Raw genomic sequence first — 21,002 nt, 5'->3', positions numbered from 1 at the left:
ATCACAGTGCTCTGTGTCATTTTACAAGCGTGGGAAAATTCCAAAGAACTTTCCCACGCTTGTAAAATGACACAGAGCACTGTGATTGGATGGCTTGAAATCCATCCAATCACAGTGCTCTGTGTCATTTTACAAGCGTGGGAAAATTCCAAAGAACTTTCCCACGCTTGTAAAATGACACAGAGCACTGTGATTGGATGGATTTCAAGCCATCCAATCACAGTGCTCTGTGACATTTTACAAGCGTGGGAAAATTCCAAATAACTTTCCCACGCTTGTAAAATGACAAAGAGCACTCTGATTGGCTTAAACCCACCAATCAGAGTGTTCTTAGGCTAATTGCAGGGCGGGGCAAGGCTTTATAAGCCTTGCCCCGCCCTGCGGAGCTCAGTCTGCGCGGAGCCCTCCATGGGTGGATTATTTTTTTGTGCGCTCGGTTTTTTTCTTTTTCGTCGGGTTTTTTTTTTTGCGCTCGGGTTTTTTATTTTATTTTTAGTTCGACGGCTATGATGGTTTTTTATTTGGCCTTTTTTGGGGCTGAAAAATGAAAAATGAAGATTTTAGAAAAAAGAAGACGTCGAATGGTAAGTTTAATTTTACTTTACAGGTTAGCAATTTTATTCCCCCCTCACTATTTTTTAGGGTGAGGGGGGTAGGTAGGGGCATTTTTTATTTGGGTGGGGGGTGGGTGACTAGGGGCTTGGGCACCCCTAGTCACCTTGATGGGGGGGGGGGGGGAATTTACTTAGTGCCCCCACCCGCCGCCCAGGGGTGGGGGCGGGGGGAGGACAGTAGGTCCCCCCCCATTATCGTTATGGCCCCCACCCGCCGCCCAGGGGTGGGGGCCGGGGGGGGGGGTAAGGACAGTAGATCCCCCCCCCCCCTTATTACTATTATGGCCCCCACCCGCCGCCCAGGGGTGGGGGCCGGGGGGAGGACAGTAGGTCCCCCCCCCTTTTTTCCATTAGGGCCCCCACCCGCCGCCCAGGGGTGGGGGCCGGGGGCTGGAGGACAGTAGGTCCCCCCCCTTATTACTATTATGGCCCCCACCCGCCGCCCAGGGGTGGGGGCCGGGGGGGAGGACAGTAGGTCCCCCCCCCCTTTTTTTCCATTAGGGCCCCCACCCGCCGCCCAGGGGTGGGGGCCGGGGGCTGGAGGACAGTAGGTCCCCCCCCTTATTACTATTATGGCCTCCACCCGCCGCCCAGGGGTGGGGGCCTGAGGGGAGGACAGTAGGTCCCCCCTCATTCCCATTATGGCCCCCACCCGCCGTCCAGGGGTGGGGGCCGGCGGGGGAGGACAGTAGGCCCCCCGTCCCCCCCTTATTACCCTTTTTTTTTTTTTTTTTTTTTTTTTTTTTTACAGTGAGCAGCCACAGGCTGCTCACTGTTTAGTGGACATGCCCCTACTCGCGATATAGCGAGTAGGGGCATTGGGGAGATTTTAATCTCCCTTGTGCTATTATGGGGGTCATATTGACCCCCATAGAGTGAGGGGGGGACCTGGGGGGCTTATGAAGTGGTGGGGAGCTCTGCTCCCTGCCGCTTCTATAGTTACATATTACAAGGAGGGAGCTGCACGCCGGTAGCTCCCTTCTTGTAATAAACTGAACGAACAAACTAACACTGATACACAGTGTTAGTTTGTTCGTCTGATTTTTTCTATTCATTCATTCGTCTGTCTGATGAATGAATGAATAGGTGAAATTCCCGTTCGCATGTCCAGGTGTTTCACTGGGCATGTGCGGGAATCTCACAGTCTGTGTAGTGTGGGTAGATGACGTGTCCCATAGGGACTTCACCTACCCACACAAAGATGGCGGCGCCCTGAATAAAGATCGGGCAGAAAATAAAGAATAAAAAATAGGTAATGTGGGGGACATAGGGGCATTTGGGGATGACTAGGGGGTCGATTGGATGTAGTTGAGGCGGGAGGGGGGTTAAAAAAAAAACGGAATTCGGCATGACAGTGCCGCTTTAACATCAAGCTATCATGATATTTTCTGTTGGCCATTTCATTGCCTTGAAGTGGCAGAGTTCAGGCTATTTTGAAAATTTCTTTATTTATTTATTATTGCCATTTATATAGCGCCAACAGATTCCGTAGCGCTTTACAATATTATGAGAGGGGGATTTAACTATAAATAGGACAATTACAAATAAACTTACAGGAACAATAGGTTGAAGAGGACCCTGCTCAAACGAGCTTACATTCTATAGGAGGTGGGGTGTAAAACACATTAGGACAGGAATTTACAATCAAATAAGGTGGGCTGCCCTTTAGGAGAGGGCAAGAGACGGGTATGTGAGGTAAGGTTAGTCTTGGAGGCCATAAGCTTTCCTAAAGAGATGGGTTTTAAGGCACTTCTTAAAAGATGCAAGACTAGGGGAGAGTCTGATGGCGGTAGGCAGGCTATTCCATAGGAAGGGAGCCGCCCGCGAGAAGTCCTGCAAGCGCGAGTTGGCTGTACGAGTGCGGACAACGGACAGGAGGTGGTCACGGGCAGAACGGAGAGACCGAGAAGGGACATACCTATGGATCTGTGAGGAGATATAAGAGGGGCTAGAGTTGTTCAGTGCTTTATAGGTGTGAGTAAGTACCTTGAATTGACTCCTATAGCATACAGGAAGCCAATGTATGGACTGGCAGAGGGGTGAGGTGTGAGAGAAACGACTAGAGAGGAAAATCAATCTAGCAGCAGCATTCATTACAGACTGTAAGGGTGCAGTACGGCTATTGGGGAGACCAATCAGGAGAGGGTTACAATAATCCATGCAGGAAATTACTAGAGCATGGACAAGCTCCTTGGTAGTATCTGGTGCAAGAAAGGGGCGGATGCGGGCTATGTGAAAACATCTTTATTTGTTCCCATTTGTGTCCCATTAACCCATGAGGGGTAAGTGTGTGATATATGCTTCACCTTTTAGGTGCATCTGCAGTTTTAAACTTATTTGTGCATACATTACAGTATGACCTGATTGTCTGTCTGAAATAACAGCTGTTTTGGAGGGACCACGTAGATTGTGGCTGCTTTGACGTGGTACTCTTCTAATTACTTTGTGTTTCTTTCTTTTTTTCCTCCATTTGTTTTAGTGAGAACACTGAAGACTCCCAGAATGGTGAACCAACAACAGAAGCAACAGAAAAAACATCAGAAGATAACACTATATGTGTCCAAAGTGAAGGGGGTCAACAGTCTATACAGAACGTTGAGAGCATGCAATCTGAGCCCCTTGATCTTGAGCAACCTCAGACTTCAGGTAACATTTGCATATTATAATTTTTCTTACTAAGTGAGGTTTGTGCATTGTTTACTGCCTCCTTTAACCCTCTTTTTTGTATTAATTTGAATCTTTTTCTTTTACATCTCCAATTCATTGCTTTTGCTCTGCACTGTCAGTACAGTTTTTCTTGTGCCAGAGTAGTGTGTCTGTCTGGCACATAAACAGGTCGTCACTTTAGTGAGAACATTTTATTTTAACAATGGAAGAGTGAAAATATTTATATGAATGGAAAGTTTGCATCATGTTTAAATTCAATGACTTATGTATGTGTGCTACATTATTTTTGAATGCTCACTTTAGTAATCCTCTTGTCCTTAAAAAGATACTGATTTAAGTAAACATCCTTTTTATAGATTGCAGCTTTTGACTTGTTTTTTTGTTTTGTTTCTTTTGTTCCTTTAAACTGTCTCTAACAGCTTTGGAAGAAAACAGCTCATCAAAAGAATTGAAACCAGCTGAAGTTAGTTCTTCAGATGAAGTGAAAAAGGATGCATCCCGAAAAAAATCAAAAAAGCATAAAAAACACAAAAGTAAGAAGAAAAAGAAGAAAAAGAAAAAAGAGAAAAATGAGAAAAGATCAAAATCTACTTCAAGCAACGAGGACCCAGAAAATGTTAATTTAGAACCCAAATCTTTGTGGAAACCTGCGTTTTCTTCTCCTGCAAAAGAAGATAGAGTTGATTTAGTATCAAAAACAGAAATAGAATCTGGATCAGATGTTGTATTAGGCGTGCCACCTATTGGTACCACACTGGGCACATTACTTGATTCTGTCAAAGAAACTCAGACATTTGCTAAAGTAGATATTGATTCAGGGTTTTTTGGTCCAAAATGCCCTAATGAAATAAACTATGTAAATTCAGAAGTCCAAGGACTATGTGAGGACTCCTCTAAACTTGTCACTGGCCATAGTGATATATTAAAACGACTAGAGGAAAATGAAATAAAGAGCAGTGTGGGAATTTCAGATGAAACAAAACTTAAATCAGGCTTGCCTTCTCACATTGATACAGAATTAAATTTGATTCAGCCATCATCTGTTCAAGCAGAAGGCGATGCAGAAATGACAGACTCTAATAGTAATAAATTAAAAAGACTTGATCAATCCATATCATTAGCTGTCAGTAAAGGTCTTCACCATCAGTCTGATAAAACCAAATGTGGGTATAGATCACGGTCAAAATCTGTTGGCAAGAATAAAAAAGATTCAAAATCTCGTTCAAGATCTAAATCTTTAATGAGAAAACATCGGTCAAAATCTAAATCCATGGTAAAGGAGCCAAAACGTCCAGTCGGTTCAAAATCTCCTATTGTAGAAAGTTCAAAGCAGAGGAGGTGTTCCCGCTCCAGCTCTTTGGAACGAAGGAAGAGATCACGTTCCAAATCTCCAGATCGAACCAGACAGTCACGGTCTAGCACTCCTGCTCGCTACTCCAAATCCCCTATACGTAGTTGGTGGTCCAAGTCTATAAGAAATAGACAGAGATCAAGGTCACTTTCTGTAATAAGACGCAGATCAAGCACCAGATCACCTGCCTGGAGACGCAGATCAAGAACAAGATCACCTCTAAGACGACGCAAGTCAAAGTCAAGATCTTCAAGTAGGAGAAGAAAATCGAGGTCAAAATCAACAAGTAGAAAACGACAGTCAAGGTCCAGGTCAACTAGTAAGAGGCTTCGATCGAAATCTTTTGCAAAGAGGAGGTCAAGGTCTACATCAGATGCAAGGAAAAGGAGGTCACGCTCCAGTTCTAATGCAAAAAGACTAAATTCACGGTCTCAGTCTGCTGTAAGAAGACGAAGATCCAGATCTGAATCGCCTGTAAAGAGTAGAAGATCACGCTCTTTGTCAGCTGCCAAGAGGCAAAAGTTGCCATCTGGTTCTTTAATCACAAAGCGAAGATCTTGTTCCACATCTGCTAGCAGAAGGCGACGGTCTCGCTCCACGTCTGTTGCCAGGAGGAGGAGGAGATCTCGCTCTAAATCTGCTACCAGAAGGCGACGGTCTCGTTCCGTGTCTGCTGCAAGGAGGAGAAGGTCTCAATCCAGGTCTGCCACCAGGAAGCGAAGGTCTCGTTCAATGTCTGCCACGAGGGGACGAAGGTCTCGTTCAGTGTCTGCCACCAGGGGACGAAGGTCTCGTTCCACGTCTGCCACCAGGAGACGAAGGTCTCGTTCCACGTCTGCCACCAGGAGGCGAAGAAGGTCTCGTTCCACGTCTGCCACCAGGAGGCGAAGAAGGTCTCGTTCCACGTCTGCCACCAGGAGGCGAAGAAGGACTCGTTCCACGTCTGACACCAGGAGGCGAAGGAGGTCTCGTTCCACGTCTGCCACCAGGAGGGGAAGAAGGTCTCGTTCCACGTCTGCCACCAGGAGGGGAAGAAGGTCTCGTTCCACGTCTGCCACCAGGAGGGGAAGAAGGTCTCGTTCCACGTCTGCCACCAGGAGGGGAAGAAGGTCTCGTTCCACGTCTGCCACCAGGAGGGGAAGAAGGTCTCGTTCCACGTCTGCCACCAGGAGGGGAAGAAGGTCTCGTTCCACGTCTGCCACCAGGAGGGGAAGAAGGTCTCGTTCCACGTCTGCCACCAGGAGGGGAAGAAGGTCTCGTTCCACGTCTGCCGCCAGAAGGCAAACGTCTAAGTCCATGTCTGCCAGGGGGCGCAGGTCGCAGTCTATATCGGCTGCAAGGAGACGAAGGTCCTCCTCCAGTTCTCCGACAAGGAAGAGATCATCCAGATCAAGATCAGCTGCAGAAAGGGACCGGTCGAAGTCTAGATCCAGATCTGTAGCAACAAAGCATAGGTCAAGATCTCGATCTGGATCAAATGTGGGAAGAAAATCAAGATCCCAGTCAGTAACTAAAAAGGAAAGTTCAAAATCAGTTGAAAAGATAGCAGATACACCTCCCTTTAAAATGAAGAGTGATGATAAAATAAAGATACCAGAACAATCTCCAATATTACATTCCGAATCTGCAAATCCATGTCAACATCATGCTGAATCTCCAGAAAAAACAGACCATTCTTGTCATGAAATGTTTGCTGAACATGTAGATACTTGTTCGCTCACTATTCTTAGACCTGAATTTCCTCATTCTCAATTTAAGGCAGTTGGGAAAGAGCAGCAGGCTTTGTGTCACCAGGCCAAAACTCCAGCCTTGCAAACACACTCTCCTTTAGAAAAGCAAAATATGAATGAAATTCCACTGACCGATTCCAGTAGAAAGCCAAACCTTTTTAAAGAAAAATATAATCCTCTTCAAACACTGAATCCTCAGAATAGCAGTAAAGAGGGGGAGGTTCCTTGCATTGATGTACAATGTGAAATATCAAAGTCTGAAATGGAGTTTGTTTTTCAGCAACCTTATGCTGTAACTGCAACAGGAACCACCAAAACTGCAAATCAGACCAAATATAATTTAGAAATCGGTCAAATCGAAAGGCAACCATTTGTAAAATCTGATGCACTTCGCAAGGAACCGGTGGAGTTCAGTTTGTTTTCTACCCACGCGTCAGGTGACACCTCTTATGCAGAAAGTAATCACAGTGTTTTATCAGAATATGACCCCTCAATCCCTAGTTCAGTTGTTAACCGTACATTTAGCAGTACTTCTTCAGAAGAAAGATCACAGTTTGCTCTTGGGCAGTCAACAACCATGCCTATTTGTACAGAATTCCCCATCTTCATAGCACAAGACATACAACAGGAATCCTCTATGCAGTCACATCAAGCAAAACCAGTACTGAATGTACATCATGAGTTTAAAGAAGATTCACACTTGCATTCTGATGTTAGGCTTTATGAGATTGAGTCCAACATATTTGCAGAACCTGGATTGTCTACTCGGAACACCAATGTCTCTGTAATTATAGAGGATCTTCAGATCAAGCCTGCTGAACAAGAAGGATCTTATTCTAGCAAGCTTAAAGAACAAAGTTCCTTTGTTGTTAATACTGAAACTGCTGTAACAGAATCTAATAGCACTGTTGCACAAGAAAACTTTAACTGTAGCTCAGACAGAAGGCATGCAATTTCCAATGTATCTGTACATTCAAAGTACCCTACTACTGTGCCCAGTAAAGGATCTGAATCATCTGATAATAAGGAACAAACTCAGGCTTACTCTACATTTAAACATAAGCCAGTGGATGCTGTTATACTTAATCAGAGCAATCCACAATTAAGAGAATATGGACATCCTTTTACAGATTCCCATGCCTCTGAGATTTCAGGAGGTTTACTTAAGCAAGAGATAATGGCGCCTGTGATAAAAGTAGATACAGTACAGGATTGCACCTCTAGTAAATCTGACCAAAGTAATTTAATGGACAAAAGAAATAACTTGACAATTGATCATTCTGAAGCAGCCCCCATTATTGGAATATTGAATAGAGAGGCTACTGTTCTGTCTGTAAATACCATCACCACAGAACAAGGCTCTGGAGATATGCCCAAATTTGTAACAGATGTTGCAAATATTGATCCTTACATAAGCAGTACCACTGCAGTTGAACAGATACCATTTATATCATCCAGTTCTAAACTGAGAAATAAAAAGTTTACTGAATCTTCTCCATGCCTACATCAAACTGTCTTAGACAATTTTGGGATGAATGCTGCCTCACATGGTGTTAGTGAACATCAAGTTGACAGGTCTTCTGCAACTATTGAACAAAGGCAACCAGAATTTCGAACTGAACAAAAATCATCTGATTTGGAATGCATTGTGGAAAATGTAGCCAACTTATCACCCATCAAAGGTGGCCTGAACATTGGATTGTTTAAAGGCAATGATCCTAGCTTAGAATTGAATATTGTACCTGAATCACATTTTGAAGTGCCAGAAAGAAAAGCATACAAAGTAAGTGCTCCTAAACGGAGAACAGGCCAAGATGAAAGTGAATCTAAAGTGAGGACACTCCAGAAATCACATACTTTTACTACTGCGCAAAGTCATGACTCTCTACCTATTTTCAACACTGATTTGAGAAGTTCCCAGTCTCTCAAAGTTTCTGACTGTCATACCTCACAGCTTCCCAAGCACACTAAACTTAAAACCCTCCAGGTACCTGCAGTCACAGAGGTGGTCATCACGACAGATAAGGATTTGTCATCTTTGGAAAGAACTTTGCATACTGGCCAAACTGGTCTTTTATCAACTGTCTCTCCCAAGTTGTTTCCATGTCAAGACCAAAATGTTGCTAAACATTTTGAAAATATTGCTCCTAGTAAACTGATAGATCCCCAACAGCAGGATATATCTGAAAACAAAGGTATTAATGAATTGCAGTGTGGGACAACTATAAATGTGTCACATCTGTACTCCGATGATAACAAGGATATCGATGTTCCTTTTGGTTCCTCTGAAAAAGATAAGCAGAACTGTCCTATTGAGCATGTTAATATTCTGGAAATGAAGATAAATTGCTCAGACAAGAAAATATTAGAAACTTCCAAAACTGAGAATCGTTTGGACACAAGTAGTCAAGAAAATATTTCTGAACTGATGGAAAGTGATGGGAAAGGTGCCTCCCTCCAAAACTATGAGTCAGCTCAAGTTTGCATTACCACCACGACTGATCATGTGGAACAAAGACAGACCTACATGCTGCCTAAGAAATTCCCTTCTTCTACCTCTGTTGACAAGGTTAATACCAGTCAGGCCCCTTCTTCTACCTGTGCAGATGAGGTTAATATCAGTCAGTCCCCTGAAGTCATGTTACATAAAAGTTCAACAGGCTTATCACTTTTAGATGCAGATTCTCTTGAGGTTGAAAAGTTTGTGAAACCAATGTCTAGTATGAAAACGAACACTATATTCAATGAGTGTATCACAAATGTACATCAGGAAAACAATTCTTTAGAGACTAAGCATCAGAGTTCAACTAGTGAATATCAGAGTGACATCATTGGCCAAACGAATACTACTGCAGTTTGCACTACTGAGGTTATTCCTAGTGTAGGTCATCCTTTCTTTGAAATGCTTACAAAGCATGACTTGAAAGCTGAAAAGCAGCATATTCATACAACTGGACATTCTAAGCATAAATTATCCAAATCTGAAGTTGACAGATTAAAGTCCCCGGAGTTAAATAAATTAAAGGTCTTGCAACCTAACCCTGAAGCAAATGTAAGGTATGAAGCAAGAAAAACATCTGCTGCTTTATCCAGTCCATTGAATTTTAAGTTTAGCAGGACTTTTAAGCCTATCAGCATTTCTCCAATACAGGTTCCTTCTGACTCCATTGTTTTGAGTAGTCTTGTGCCTCCTAATGTTGCTATATCCTCAGTCAGAGAGCCTGAGAAGCTTGCTGAATCTGCTTCAGAGTCTACAAAATCAGGTGTCCAGCCCTCATTACACAAAATTCTTCAAGAACCTAGTGACTCATTTGCCACATCTCTCCCAGAGTCTCGGGAGTCTGGTACAAAGAAAGCATCAAGTGTTGTGCCTGATTCAGAGCAATTGAGATCATGTTCACCTATAGCCACAAGACCATCAACTCTGCAGATGCATCCTCTTGCAGAGACTGAGCCCCCGCAGTCTTCTGCACTAAAATCCAAAACCTCACATTTAGAAAGTCTAGATACACCTGGAACCCAGCTACTGGAAACGCCTGTAAACTCAGCAACCAGCTCTGTGATAGATCACTTACAGCCTGAAAGCCATGTTCCACCAGAGCCTTCTCAATCAAGTACTGGCATCAAGCATGCTTTTCCACATCTTTCTAATGCTACATCAAAAACGGGAGTCAAGCAACGCCAATACCGCTCAAGGTCTATGGCTCAGGAGAGTAGATCACCATCTGTGGATCGTGGACGAGCATCTCGGTCAAAATCTCCCCAAAGGAAAAAGCGTTCCCGTTCTAAATCATTGCTTCGAAAAAGGAAATCACAATCACCAACAAGCAGAAGGCGCTCACGGTCAAAATCAGTTCGGCGAAGGCGTGCCCGTTCAAAGTCTAGAGGAAAGAGAAGACATTCTCGATCTAAATCAAAAACCAGGAAAAAACGTTCTCCATCAAAGTCAGCAAGCAAGAGAAGGCATTCTCATTCAAAATCAACTGAAAGGAAACGACGCTCAAAATCAACTGGCAGGAGTAAGAGGGTTTGCTCTAAATCACCAATAAGGAGAAGACCATCTCGTTCCAGATCTTCTGGGAGAAAGAAACGTTCAGGCTCCAAATTAGGTAGGAGAAAGCTTTCACGTTCAAAATCACCAGTGTGGAGGAGGAGATCACGATCAAAATCTGTTTCATCAACCAGTCGTTCACGCTCTAAATCGGCAACTTGGAGACATCGCTCTCGCTCAAAATCCACACTTAAAAAGAGACACTCTAGATCAAGTTCCAAGTCTACATCTCCAAGAAGACATTCAAGAAGAGGTCATTCTCTGTCTCGGTCACTTTCAAGATCGTCAACTCGAAGACACAGTTCTAGGTCTCGAGGAAGATGGAGGCGTTCCCGTTCTTTATCAACTTCTAGGCATCGGTCTCGATCCTCTTCAAGACCATCCCGTTCTCTTTCAATCAAGAAACAGCGTTCATTGTCAAAATCGCCAAACCGCAAACGGCGCTCAAGGTCTCAAACCAAGCAGAAGGAAAAATCTCCTTTAACTAGAAACAAGTCAAAGTCATCTTCCCCACCACAAAAAAAAGTGCAGTCAAAATCTACTGCTTTCAAGCACAGTATTGGTTTAAAGTCTCTTATTCAGAAACAATTATCACAAGCCAAATTACAGAGTTCCTCTGGAAAGCAGCCTTCAAAGGAGCAATTACCTTTGCCCAGCTTGACTGTCAAAACACCTTTAATAATACCAAACTTGTCTTCAAAAACACAGTTGCCAAATTCTAACCGAACTAATAAGACACAGTTGCCAACAACAAAGTTGACTACAAAAGCACAATTGCCTATGTCCAGTGTGAGTGCAAGACCTCAGTTGTCTTTGCATAATCTTACAACTGAGGCACAACTTCAACCTGATCTGACCAATGAAATAACACCAGTAGCTATTCCTGAACTTGCCCCTGGCACACAATGGCCTATACCAAATATGACTAGTGGAACTCAGTGGCCTGTGTCTGATTTGACATCTGGATCACAGTGGACTATGCCTGAAATGACTACAGCTGCACACTGGCCTGTATCTGACTTGTCATCTGGAACACAGTGGCCTGTTACAGACATTGCTACAGGCTCACAATGGGCAGTGTCTGATTTGTCTGCTGGCTCTCAATGGGCAGTTTCTAATTTGGCTACTGGCTCACAGTGGGCTGTGCCTGATCTGGCTGCTGGCTCACAATGGGCTTTGTCTGACTTGACCGCTAGCTCACAGTGGGCTGTGACTAACTTAGCAACTGGAACACAATGGGCTGTGCCCCATCTAGCTGCTGGAACGCATTGGGCAATGCCCAACATCCCTAGTGCAGCCCAGATTCCTGGTTCATGCCTATTAAGTGATACTCAGGCCTCAGTGCCTGCCCTAGTTACTGAAACTCGGGTTGCTGTACCTGCTCTGACAACTGAAACACAGGTGACTATGAACCACTTAATCTCTGAGACTTTATCAGTAGAGAATGAACAGGATGCTCATGCCTTGAGTGAATTTAATGAGCTGGCTACAGAGACCCTGCCCACAATGAATGCGCTGACCTCTGTGACTCAAGTGGATGTGAATGTGCTTGCTGTTGTAGAAAAGCTGGAAGATGAGACCCATGATGCTGTAAGTGAGCTGAGAGATGAGACTAGGGCTACTGTGGACGAGCTGGCTGCTGAAACTCAAGCTGCTGTTGATGAGCTGATGGCTGAGACCAAGGCAGCTGTGAATGAGCTGGCAGCTGAAACCCAAGCTGCGGTGGATGAACTAACAGCTGAGAACCATATGGCTGATAGTGAGGTAAACTGTGAGACTCCAGCGACTTTGGACATAATTGTTAGTGACTCCCTCACAACTGTGGATGTATTGGCCCCTGAAACTCAGGCTACTGTAAATGAGCAAGAGTCTGAGACTCCACATACAGTAAGCAAGTTTGATGCTGATGCCCAGGTGGCTTTTCTGGACTTGACCAGTCAAACTATGGTTTCAGAATCAGCCATTGCTAAACATTTGGATTACAAATTACCTTTCAGTGACGGTACCTCTTGCATTGAACAGTATCCATTTGTGCAAAGCTCTCAGCCATTTGAACTTCTCTTGCCATCTGAGCAACCAGATTCGTCTCGCAATGGTCTCTTTACTGAGTCACCTACAATTAACCATCATCTACAGCAACCTGAAACTGCTCCTAGCACTGAGAACATTTTACTTGATACTTGCCCCAGTCTCCTTCAGCCCAATTCACCCCATGCCTATCCTGAGGAACCTATGGAACCAAGCACTACCCCCAAACCTTCCATTATGGCTGAGCAGTCTGATGACCTTGAGCGATGCCTTAAAGTCATTGCCAGTGCTGATTGCTTGCTGCCTAAACAAGATATTACCTTAGTTATTGCACCTAGTGCTTGTGTGAATGTATCCCTAATTAATGAACATAATGCTTGTAACAAACCTTTAATGACTGAAGTCAGTGCTGATGTTCTCCTTCACTCAAACAATGAATTATGTGTTAGTCCTAAACAGAATATTTTGTCAGACACCAGTGGCTACACCAGACAATCCATATTTGCTGAGCCTAGCGCCAGTAGCAAGAGCCCAGTAAAAGCTGAATCTTGTGCCAATCCTGATCACATAATGCTTGTTGAACCGTATGTTAGTCCTGAACATTCTGTTTTAGCTGAATCTTATCCTTTACCTAACCACCCCATTCTGATTGAATCCTATAACAGCCCTTGCCGTCCTCTTCTGGTTGAGCCTTATGCTAGCCCTGACCACTCCATTCCATCTGATGCGGATGAGAGCCCTGACCATGCTATTCTGGAGGAGCCTTATGCCCGCACTGAACCCACACTTTTCCCTGAAGCTTATGAAAAGCCTGTACCCTCCCATTCACTTGAGCCTTATGTTAATCATGACCTCTCCCATCCTACAGAACAATGCAATAATCCTCCTGCAACTGATATCTGTGCTAGCCCATGCCTTCCTCTCGTAGTTGAGCCTTATGCTAGCCCTGTACGTCCCATTCTGGTTGAACCTTATGCCAGCCCTGATTCATCACCTCTCACTGAACATTATGGAAGCCCTGCCCATTCCCCTGTAGCTCATCGTTATTCCAGCCCTGCCCACTCCCCTCTAGATGTACACAGTGCCAGTCCTGCAAACCCCCCTGTAGATGAACCATGTGCTGGCCCTGCACAGATTGAAGGTTCCAGCCCTGTCCACTCACTAGCTCCTGCACAGTTTGTCAGCAGCGACAGTGCTCTCCGGACTGCATCTTACTCCAGCTCTGACCACTGCATACTGGCTGAAGCACATGCCCAGTCCAGGCACTCATATACTGCTGATTCTTGTGAAAACACTGAGCCACCTGTTTCACCTGAACCATTTGTCTGTGCTGAACATCCTAAACTTGATGCGCCTTCTGCTGTCTGTGGCCATCAGTCTGAACCTTATGTCAGCCCAAAACACACTCTGGTAACTGGGCCTCATGCAAGCCCTGTATCATATACTAGCCCCGAGGCTTCCTCTTCAAGTGAACTGTGTGCTATCCCTCCACATCCCCTTTCAGCTGAACCATGTGCTATCCCTCCACATCCCCTTTCAGCTGAACCATGTGCTATTCCTCCATCTTCCCTTTCAGCTGAACCATGTGCTATTCCTCCATCTTCCCTTTCAGCTGAACCATGTGCTATCCCTCCATCTCCCCTTTCAGCTGAACCATGTGCTATCCCTCCATCTCCCCTTTCAGCTGAACCATGTGCTATCCCTCCATCTCCCCTTTCAGCTGAACCATGTGCTATCCCTCCATCTCCCCTTTCAGCTGAACCATGTGCTATCCCTCCATCTCCCCTTTCAGCTGAACCATGTGCTATCCCTCCATCTCCCCTTTCAGCTGAACCATGTGCTATCCCTCCATCTCCCCTTTCAGCTGAACCATGTGCTATCCCTCCATCTCCCCTTTCAGCTGAACCATGTGCTATCCCTCCATCTCCCCTTTCAGCTGAACCATGTGCTATCCCTCCACCACCCCTTTCAGCTGAACCATGTGCTCTCTCTCCACCACCCCTTTCAGCTGAACCAAGTGCAAGCCCTCCACGACCCCTTTCAGCTGAGCCATGTGCTAGCCCTCTGTGTCCCCTTTCAACTGAACCATGTGCTAGCCCTCCGCTTCCCCTTTCAACTGAACCATGTGCTAGCCCTCCGCTTCCCTATTCAGCTGAACAATGTGCTAGCCCTCCGCTTCCCTATTCAGCTGAACCATGTGCTAGCCCTCCACGACCCCTTTCAGCTGAACCATGTGCAAGCCCTCAACAAAGTTCTACTTCTGTTGAAACATATTCTAGCCATCAGCACCCCCCTTCAGCTGAACAGTTTACCAGTCCTAATAAAGCTCTTCAACGTGAACCGTTTTCGGTCCCTTACCATTCTGTTCTGCGTGAACAGTATGGCATACTTGACAACCCGCTTAAATCAGAACTTTGTACGAACACTGAACTCCTTTCAGAACAACAATTTGCTAGCATGGAGCCCCCTGTTCCTGATGAGCAATCAGTCAGCCCTGACCCCCCTCTTTCCTCTGAACCTAGCCCCATTTCCTCTCAATCCTTCCCTGGCAAGTCTCATTCCTCTGAATTCAGCTCTGCCTGCCCCCCTTTGACCAAAACCTGCACCATCCCTGTCCAATCCATATCATCACTTGATCACTGTGCCAGTCCTGTACAAAATCCACACGAACCTGAACTCTGTACTAGCCCTATAAGAGCTCTAGTAGTATCTGAACACTGTTCCAGCCCTGTTCATCCCTTACTCACAACTGAGTCCTGTGCAAACCATTTTCTTCCTCTTTCCGCTGAGCCCTATGTCAACCTTGATAGCTCGTCACCGCCTACAGAACCTTATATTGGTTCTAATTCATTTTTGGTAGCTGCTGAATCTTTTTCCAGTTCTGTTCACAACGTAGTAGCTGAATCCTTTACTAGTCTTGACCGTCCTTTAAGTACTGCTTCAACTGTCGGCCCAGAGCACTTCTTAAAAGCATCTGAGCTGTCGGACAGCCCCAACCTCCCTTTGCTACCAGTTGAAGCCTGCTCCAGTCCAAATCATCTGTTGGCAGCTGAACCCTGTTCTACAACTAACCTCCAAATTCTGGCTACTGAATCCTGTTCCAGTCCTAACCAACATTTACGTGTATGTGAACCCTCCAGTGCTTGTGTGATTACTGCAACTCCTGTTACCGATTATCCTGGCAGACTTAACCTCTTCCTTGCTGAACCTTTTGTAGTTGAACCGTGCCGAAGCCCTAACCAACCACTGGTAGATGAACCCTATCACAGCCCTGGACACCCTCTTGTACATGAACCGTGCAACAGCCATGGCCAACCCCTGGAAGATAAACCCTGTAGCAGACTTGGGCAACCCTTGGTAGATGCACTTTCCTTCATCTCTGACCAACCCCTAGTAAATGATAACTTCATCAGGTCTGAGGAACCAGTGATGGAGACTAGTAGCAGCGCTTATGTTCCTGTGGTTGGAGTGCTTAGCAAAAGCCCTCATTGTTCTGTGGTAGAAGAACCCAGTGACAACCCTCACTGTGCTTTGATGGAAGAGCCTTGTACCAGCCCAGCTCACCTCATTATAAAAGAGCCATGCGACAGTCATGAAGACAGAAATGTAGTGGCTCCATCTCAATACCCTGTGGTGATAGACCTATGTGCCAGCTCTACCTCCCCCGTGGTAATCCAAACCTATGCAAGCTCTTCTGGCCCCATAGTACAAGAGCAGTTGGCCAGTCCTGATGAATGTGACCAGCCCCTAGAAAATCAATTTTATTCCAGCCCTAAAGTGTTCCTGGATGAACCCGGTGTAAGTCCTAATCTCCCTGTGTTGGATGAACACAGTGCAAGCTCGAACTCTGCTTTGTCCAGTAGGTGTGCTGCTACCTACAACACCCTATCAGTCAGCTCTTTTGGTAGCTGTAGTGAATCCTGCAGCATCCCTCACCGCTCTTTGCCTGAGCCGTGTGGCAGCCCTGACCGCCCCCCGACGGACGAGCCCTGTGGCAGCCCTGACCGCCCCCCGACGGACGAGCCCTGTGGCAGCCCTGACCGCCCCCCGACGGACGAGCCCTGTGGCAGCCCTGACCGCCCCCCGACGGACGAGCCCTGTGGCAGCCCTGACCGCCCCCCGACGGACGAGCCCTGTGGCAGCCCTGACCGCCCCCCGACGGACGAGCCCTGTGGCAGCCCTGACCGCCCCCCGACGGACGAGCCCTGTGGCAGCCCTGACCGCCCCCCGACGGACGAGCCCTGTGGCAGCCCTGACCGCCCCCCGACGGACGAGCCCTGTGGCAGCCCTGACCGCCCCCCGACGGACGAGCCCTGTGGCAGCCCTGACCGCCCCCCGACGGACGAGCCCTGTGGCAGCCCTGACCGCCCCCCGACGGACGAGCCCTGTGGCAGCCCTGACCGCCCCCCGACGGACGAGCCCTGTGGCAGCCCTGACCGCCCCCCGACGGACGAGCCCTGTGGCAGCCCTGACCGCCCCCCGACGGACGAGCCCTGTGGCAGCCCTGACCGCCCCCCGACGGACGAGCCCTGTGGCAGCCCTGACCGCCCCCCGACGGACGAGCCCTGTGGCAGCCCTGACCGCCCCCCGACGGACGAGCCCTGTGGCAGCCCTGACCGCCCCCAGACGGACGAGCCCTGTGGCAGCCCTGACCGCCCCCAGACGGACGAGCCCTGTGGCAGCCCTGACCGCCCCCAGACGGACGAGCCCTGTGGCAGCCCTGACCGCCCCATAACACAACAAACACTCAGATCAGATGAAGCTCTTTCCAAAGCAGGCTCCTCGCTGACAGACAAAGGTCCTTTGTGTACAGAAAAACTTATCTTTACAAAAACAGACTCAAGCATTCAAGGCACCAAACTCTGTGGAACATCAGAAAGCACAGCTAACCTGCTGGCTGTACCACATGCTAACCGTGGTATTCAGTGGCACTATCAAAAAAATCCCACAGCCGTTACATTTCCAACCAAGTTTCTTCTAGAAACCAATGTGTCAGAGACGTCAAAACAGCACGAAGGTAACTGTGATACATTAGCCGAAGATAAACTATGTCAAAAAGGAGACTCTGTTTCTATCACAGATACATGTACATTGTTGAGTTTGATATGTGCACCATCTGATGAAATTTCTGATGAAACTTTGTCTGTACATTCTAATGAAATTCTGCATGCAGATCCGCCTTATAAAACCCCACCACCTGACCTGCTGCCATATGACTCTGAGCAGCTGACAGCATTGCATTCCTCTATAGCTGAGCCTTCAGCTGAGCATGCTACATTTAATTCTGAGCCACCACCAAAACTACTCCCTTATGATTCTGAGCAGCCTGAAAACCCATATCTTGGTATTTCAGACTATTCCTCTGAACTTGCATCTTCAGTCTTTCATACACCACCTGAACTGTTGCCTTATGATTCTGACCAACCAACTGTGCTTCATTCCTCTGAAGGAAAGTCTTCAACAGAGAAAGTCATAACAATATTCAAGGCATCCAACAATATTTCTCAGCCGGAACCTGAACCCCCAACATTACATCAGCTTTCTATGCCCTCTTGTACAAAGACACTTAATCAGGAGCCAGAGACTATACTATTAGACGACGAGCACTTATCTGTAAATATACCAATTGCTGATATTTCAATAAACTCTTCTAATACTTTATCTGCATCTACATTGGGGAAAGTATCGGTGTGTGAAGTTTCTAACTTGCAGCTCACTATGTTCAGCGATAATTTGCCAGCACAACCTGTGCAAAAACAGGTTTCTCTTTCAGAGTTGTCATTTGAAGAATCACAGTTCTGTAATGAAAAACACAAAGACTTTGATCCTGAACGATGTAATGAAAAAACACATTCTCCATGCAATCAACCTCCAAATTCTGAATTATCTTCTGAAGTGCAGTCTAAGTCACCTGAACAATTAGATACAGAGTCTACTATGTCTGAAAAGACTATTCCTACAAACCTAGCTGGACACCCTTCCAAATCAGAGCTTCCTGTGCAAGAGATTAAGCAATCTTCTGTTTGTGAATTAGTTGCAGTTTCCGCACAGCCGTGTGTGACTTCACCTGACCTGCAAGAACAGATTGTTTCAAAGATGGAACTTTCTAGCAAGCAGACACATTCCAAATCCATAACTAAACAAGACTGCCCAAGTTCACAGTCCAAATCTGGATCAAGGCGGTCGCTCTCCAAATCCTTAGACAGAAGAAAACGTTCACAGTCAAAGTCAGATGATATTAGAAGATCCAGGTCAAGGTCAGCCACACGCAAGAAGCGTTCACGTTCAAAATCATTAGTACGAAAGAGGAAGTCCCGATCCAAGTCACCAGTGAGAAGAAAGAGATCACGGTCTAAGTCTACAACACAAAGAAGAAAGTCACGCTCAAAATCAGCTACACGAAAACAGCGCTCTCGTTCAAAGTCTGTAATTCGTAAGAGGCGCTCCCGCTCAGCGTCTGTCTCTCGGAAGCGGCGCTCAAAGTCCACGTCTGTGGGACGTAGGAGGCGCTCCCGCTCAACCTCTGTGGCCCGCAGGAGGCGCTCACACTCTGCATCTCTAGCCCGCAGAAGGCGCTCTCGCTCCACATCTTCGACTCGCAGGAGGCGCTCTCGCTCTGCATCTCTAGCCCGCAGGAGGCGCTCTCGCTCTGCATCTCTAGCCCGCAGAAGGCGCTCCCGCTCTGCATCGCCAGGCCGAAGGAGGCGCTCCCGTTCTGCATCTCCAGTCCGCAGAAGGCGCTCCATCTCTCCAGTCCGCAGGAGACGTTCCCGATCAACCTCTCCATCCCGCAGGAAGCGCTCACGCTCAACCTCCCCAGCCCGTAGGAAGCGTTCCCACTCTGCGTCACCAGCCCGCAGGAAACTATCACGTTCCATATCCCCAACCCGCAGAAAACGTTCTCGTTCCTCTTCTGCAGCCCGCAAGAGGTGCTCCCGATCCCCTTCAGTGGCCCACAAGAGACGGTCATACTCCAAATCATTGACCCCAAAGTCTCCAGTGCACAAACCAAAGTGCTCTAAATCTGACAGATCTCGAAGTCGCTCACAGAGTAACTCAACACGTAAAAGGAAAACACGATCAAGGTCTACATCGAGAGACAAAAACAAAGCAAGTGAAAAGCGACGGAAGCGGTCCAGTTCTAATGATCACTACAACATTAAATCAAGACGCAGGAGTCGAACTCCTCCAAGACGGAAAAAGTCGAGATCGCCTGTAAGGCGAGCAGGCTTGTGTATATCCCCAATAAGGAGGAGACGATCAAGGTCACCTTTGAGAAGAAAAAGCTTCAGCCGATCTCCTATTCGACGTAATCGGTCAAGATCACGAGAAAAGTCACTAGACTCCTCTAGGTCCCCTAAACGCCTCACAGATCTTGGTAAGGATTAAGTTGTGTGTGTGTGTATATAATGTATATTTTTTCTTTTACTCTTTTATAGTATAATATACATTGTCTTCATTACTTAATGGATTAAATTAGTACATCTCTTACTCTTGGTATAGAATGCTGTAGTAAACTAATAACTGAACGGTAGGATGAACTTTCAACATGAGTGCAGTGCCACTACTTATTTTAAATTATCAAAATTATGGAACCTTTTCATATATTGCAACAAAGTTCTATTTTAAAGTGGCTCTATCCTTTTAGCATGAAATTGAAGAACAGAATTTTAATATATATTTTATTACATAACAATACACATAGCATTTAAATATGTATGTATATTTATGTTCTATGTATATATTTTATGTAATCTTTTTACCTATTATGCGATTTTATATTTTATTTTATTAATTACGATTTGAAGGACCTGCCTGACAACCCAGCAGAAAGTCCAGAGAATTTAATTTGCAAGTCTTATACTTAACCCTGTTACTTTCCAAACACAACCTGTACATGGGGGTTACTATAGTCAAAAGACATTACTGAACACAATAATGAATGTATTAGAGCAGTAAAACGTATAATGCTGAACACTAACTTTGGCCAGGATTTGTGAATAAGTGGCTACTGAAAAATAGTGCACATTCTATTTTGATCAGAACATGTGCAAATTTGATCTATTACTCTAAGAAGTTAATCATAATAATATTAAGCTCCAACATCTTAAAGGACCATTCTAGGCACCCAGACCACTTCAGCTTAATGAAGTGGTCTGGGTGCCAGGTCCTTCTAGGGTTAACCCATTTTTTCATAAACATTGCAGTTTCAGAGAAACTGCTATGTTTGTGAATGGGTTAAGCCTTCCCCTATTTCCTCTAGTGGCTGTCTCATTGACAGCCGCTAGAGGCGCTTGCGTGAGCACGCAAGCGTCCATAGGAAAGCATTATGAATGCTTTCCTATGTGACCGGCTGAATGCGCGTGCGCATTCAGCAGACGGGGAGAAGAGGAGGATCGGAGGAGGAGAGCTCCCCGCCCACCGCTGGAAAAAGGTACGTTTTTACCCCTTTCCAGAGCCGGGTGGGAGTGGGTCCCTGAGGGTGGGGGCACCCTCAGGGCACTCTAGTGCCAGGAAAACGAGTATGCTTTCCTGGCACTAGAGTGGTCCTTTAAGTATAT

The 21,002-nt window shown here is 46.2% G+C and overlaps 1 protein-coding gene across 6 annotated transcripts in view; it reads left to right on the top strand.

The window, feature by feature from the left end:
* SON (SON DNA and RNA binding protein) overlaps positions 1-21,002 on the top strand; it is a 124,980-nt gene that overhangs the window by 47,409 nt on the left and 56,569 nt on the right. For 4 of the 6 annotated variants that reach the window (XR_010090430.1, XM_063447599.1, XM_063447630.1 and 1 more), the window contains exons 2-3: positions 3,094-3,260; positions 3,701-19,819. Coding sequence is in view for 5 of the 6 variants with exons in the window: in XM_063447599.1 (XP_063303669.1) it covers positions 3,094-3,260; positions 3,701-19,819 (16,286 nt within the window). In the remaining variant the exon portion in view is untranslated. The remainder of the gene's footprint in view (positions 1-3,093; positions 3,261-3,700; positions 19,820-21,002) is intronic. The other 2 variants (XM_063447608.1, XM_063447617.1) reach the window with 2 other exon arrangements.

The sequence above is a fragment of the Pelobates fuscus genome, chromosome 1, assembly GCF_036172605.1.
Source record: "Pelobates fuscus isolate aPelFus1 chromosome 1, aPelFus1.pri, whole genome shotgun sequence".
Taxonomy (NCBI): Eukaryota; Metazoa; Chordata; class Amphibia; order Anura; family Pelobatidae; genus Pelobates; species Pelobates fuscus.
The sequence above is the reverse complement of the archived record's forward strand: the minus strand, read 5'-3'. Positions and strand labels throughout refer to the sequence as shown.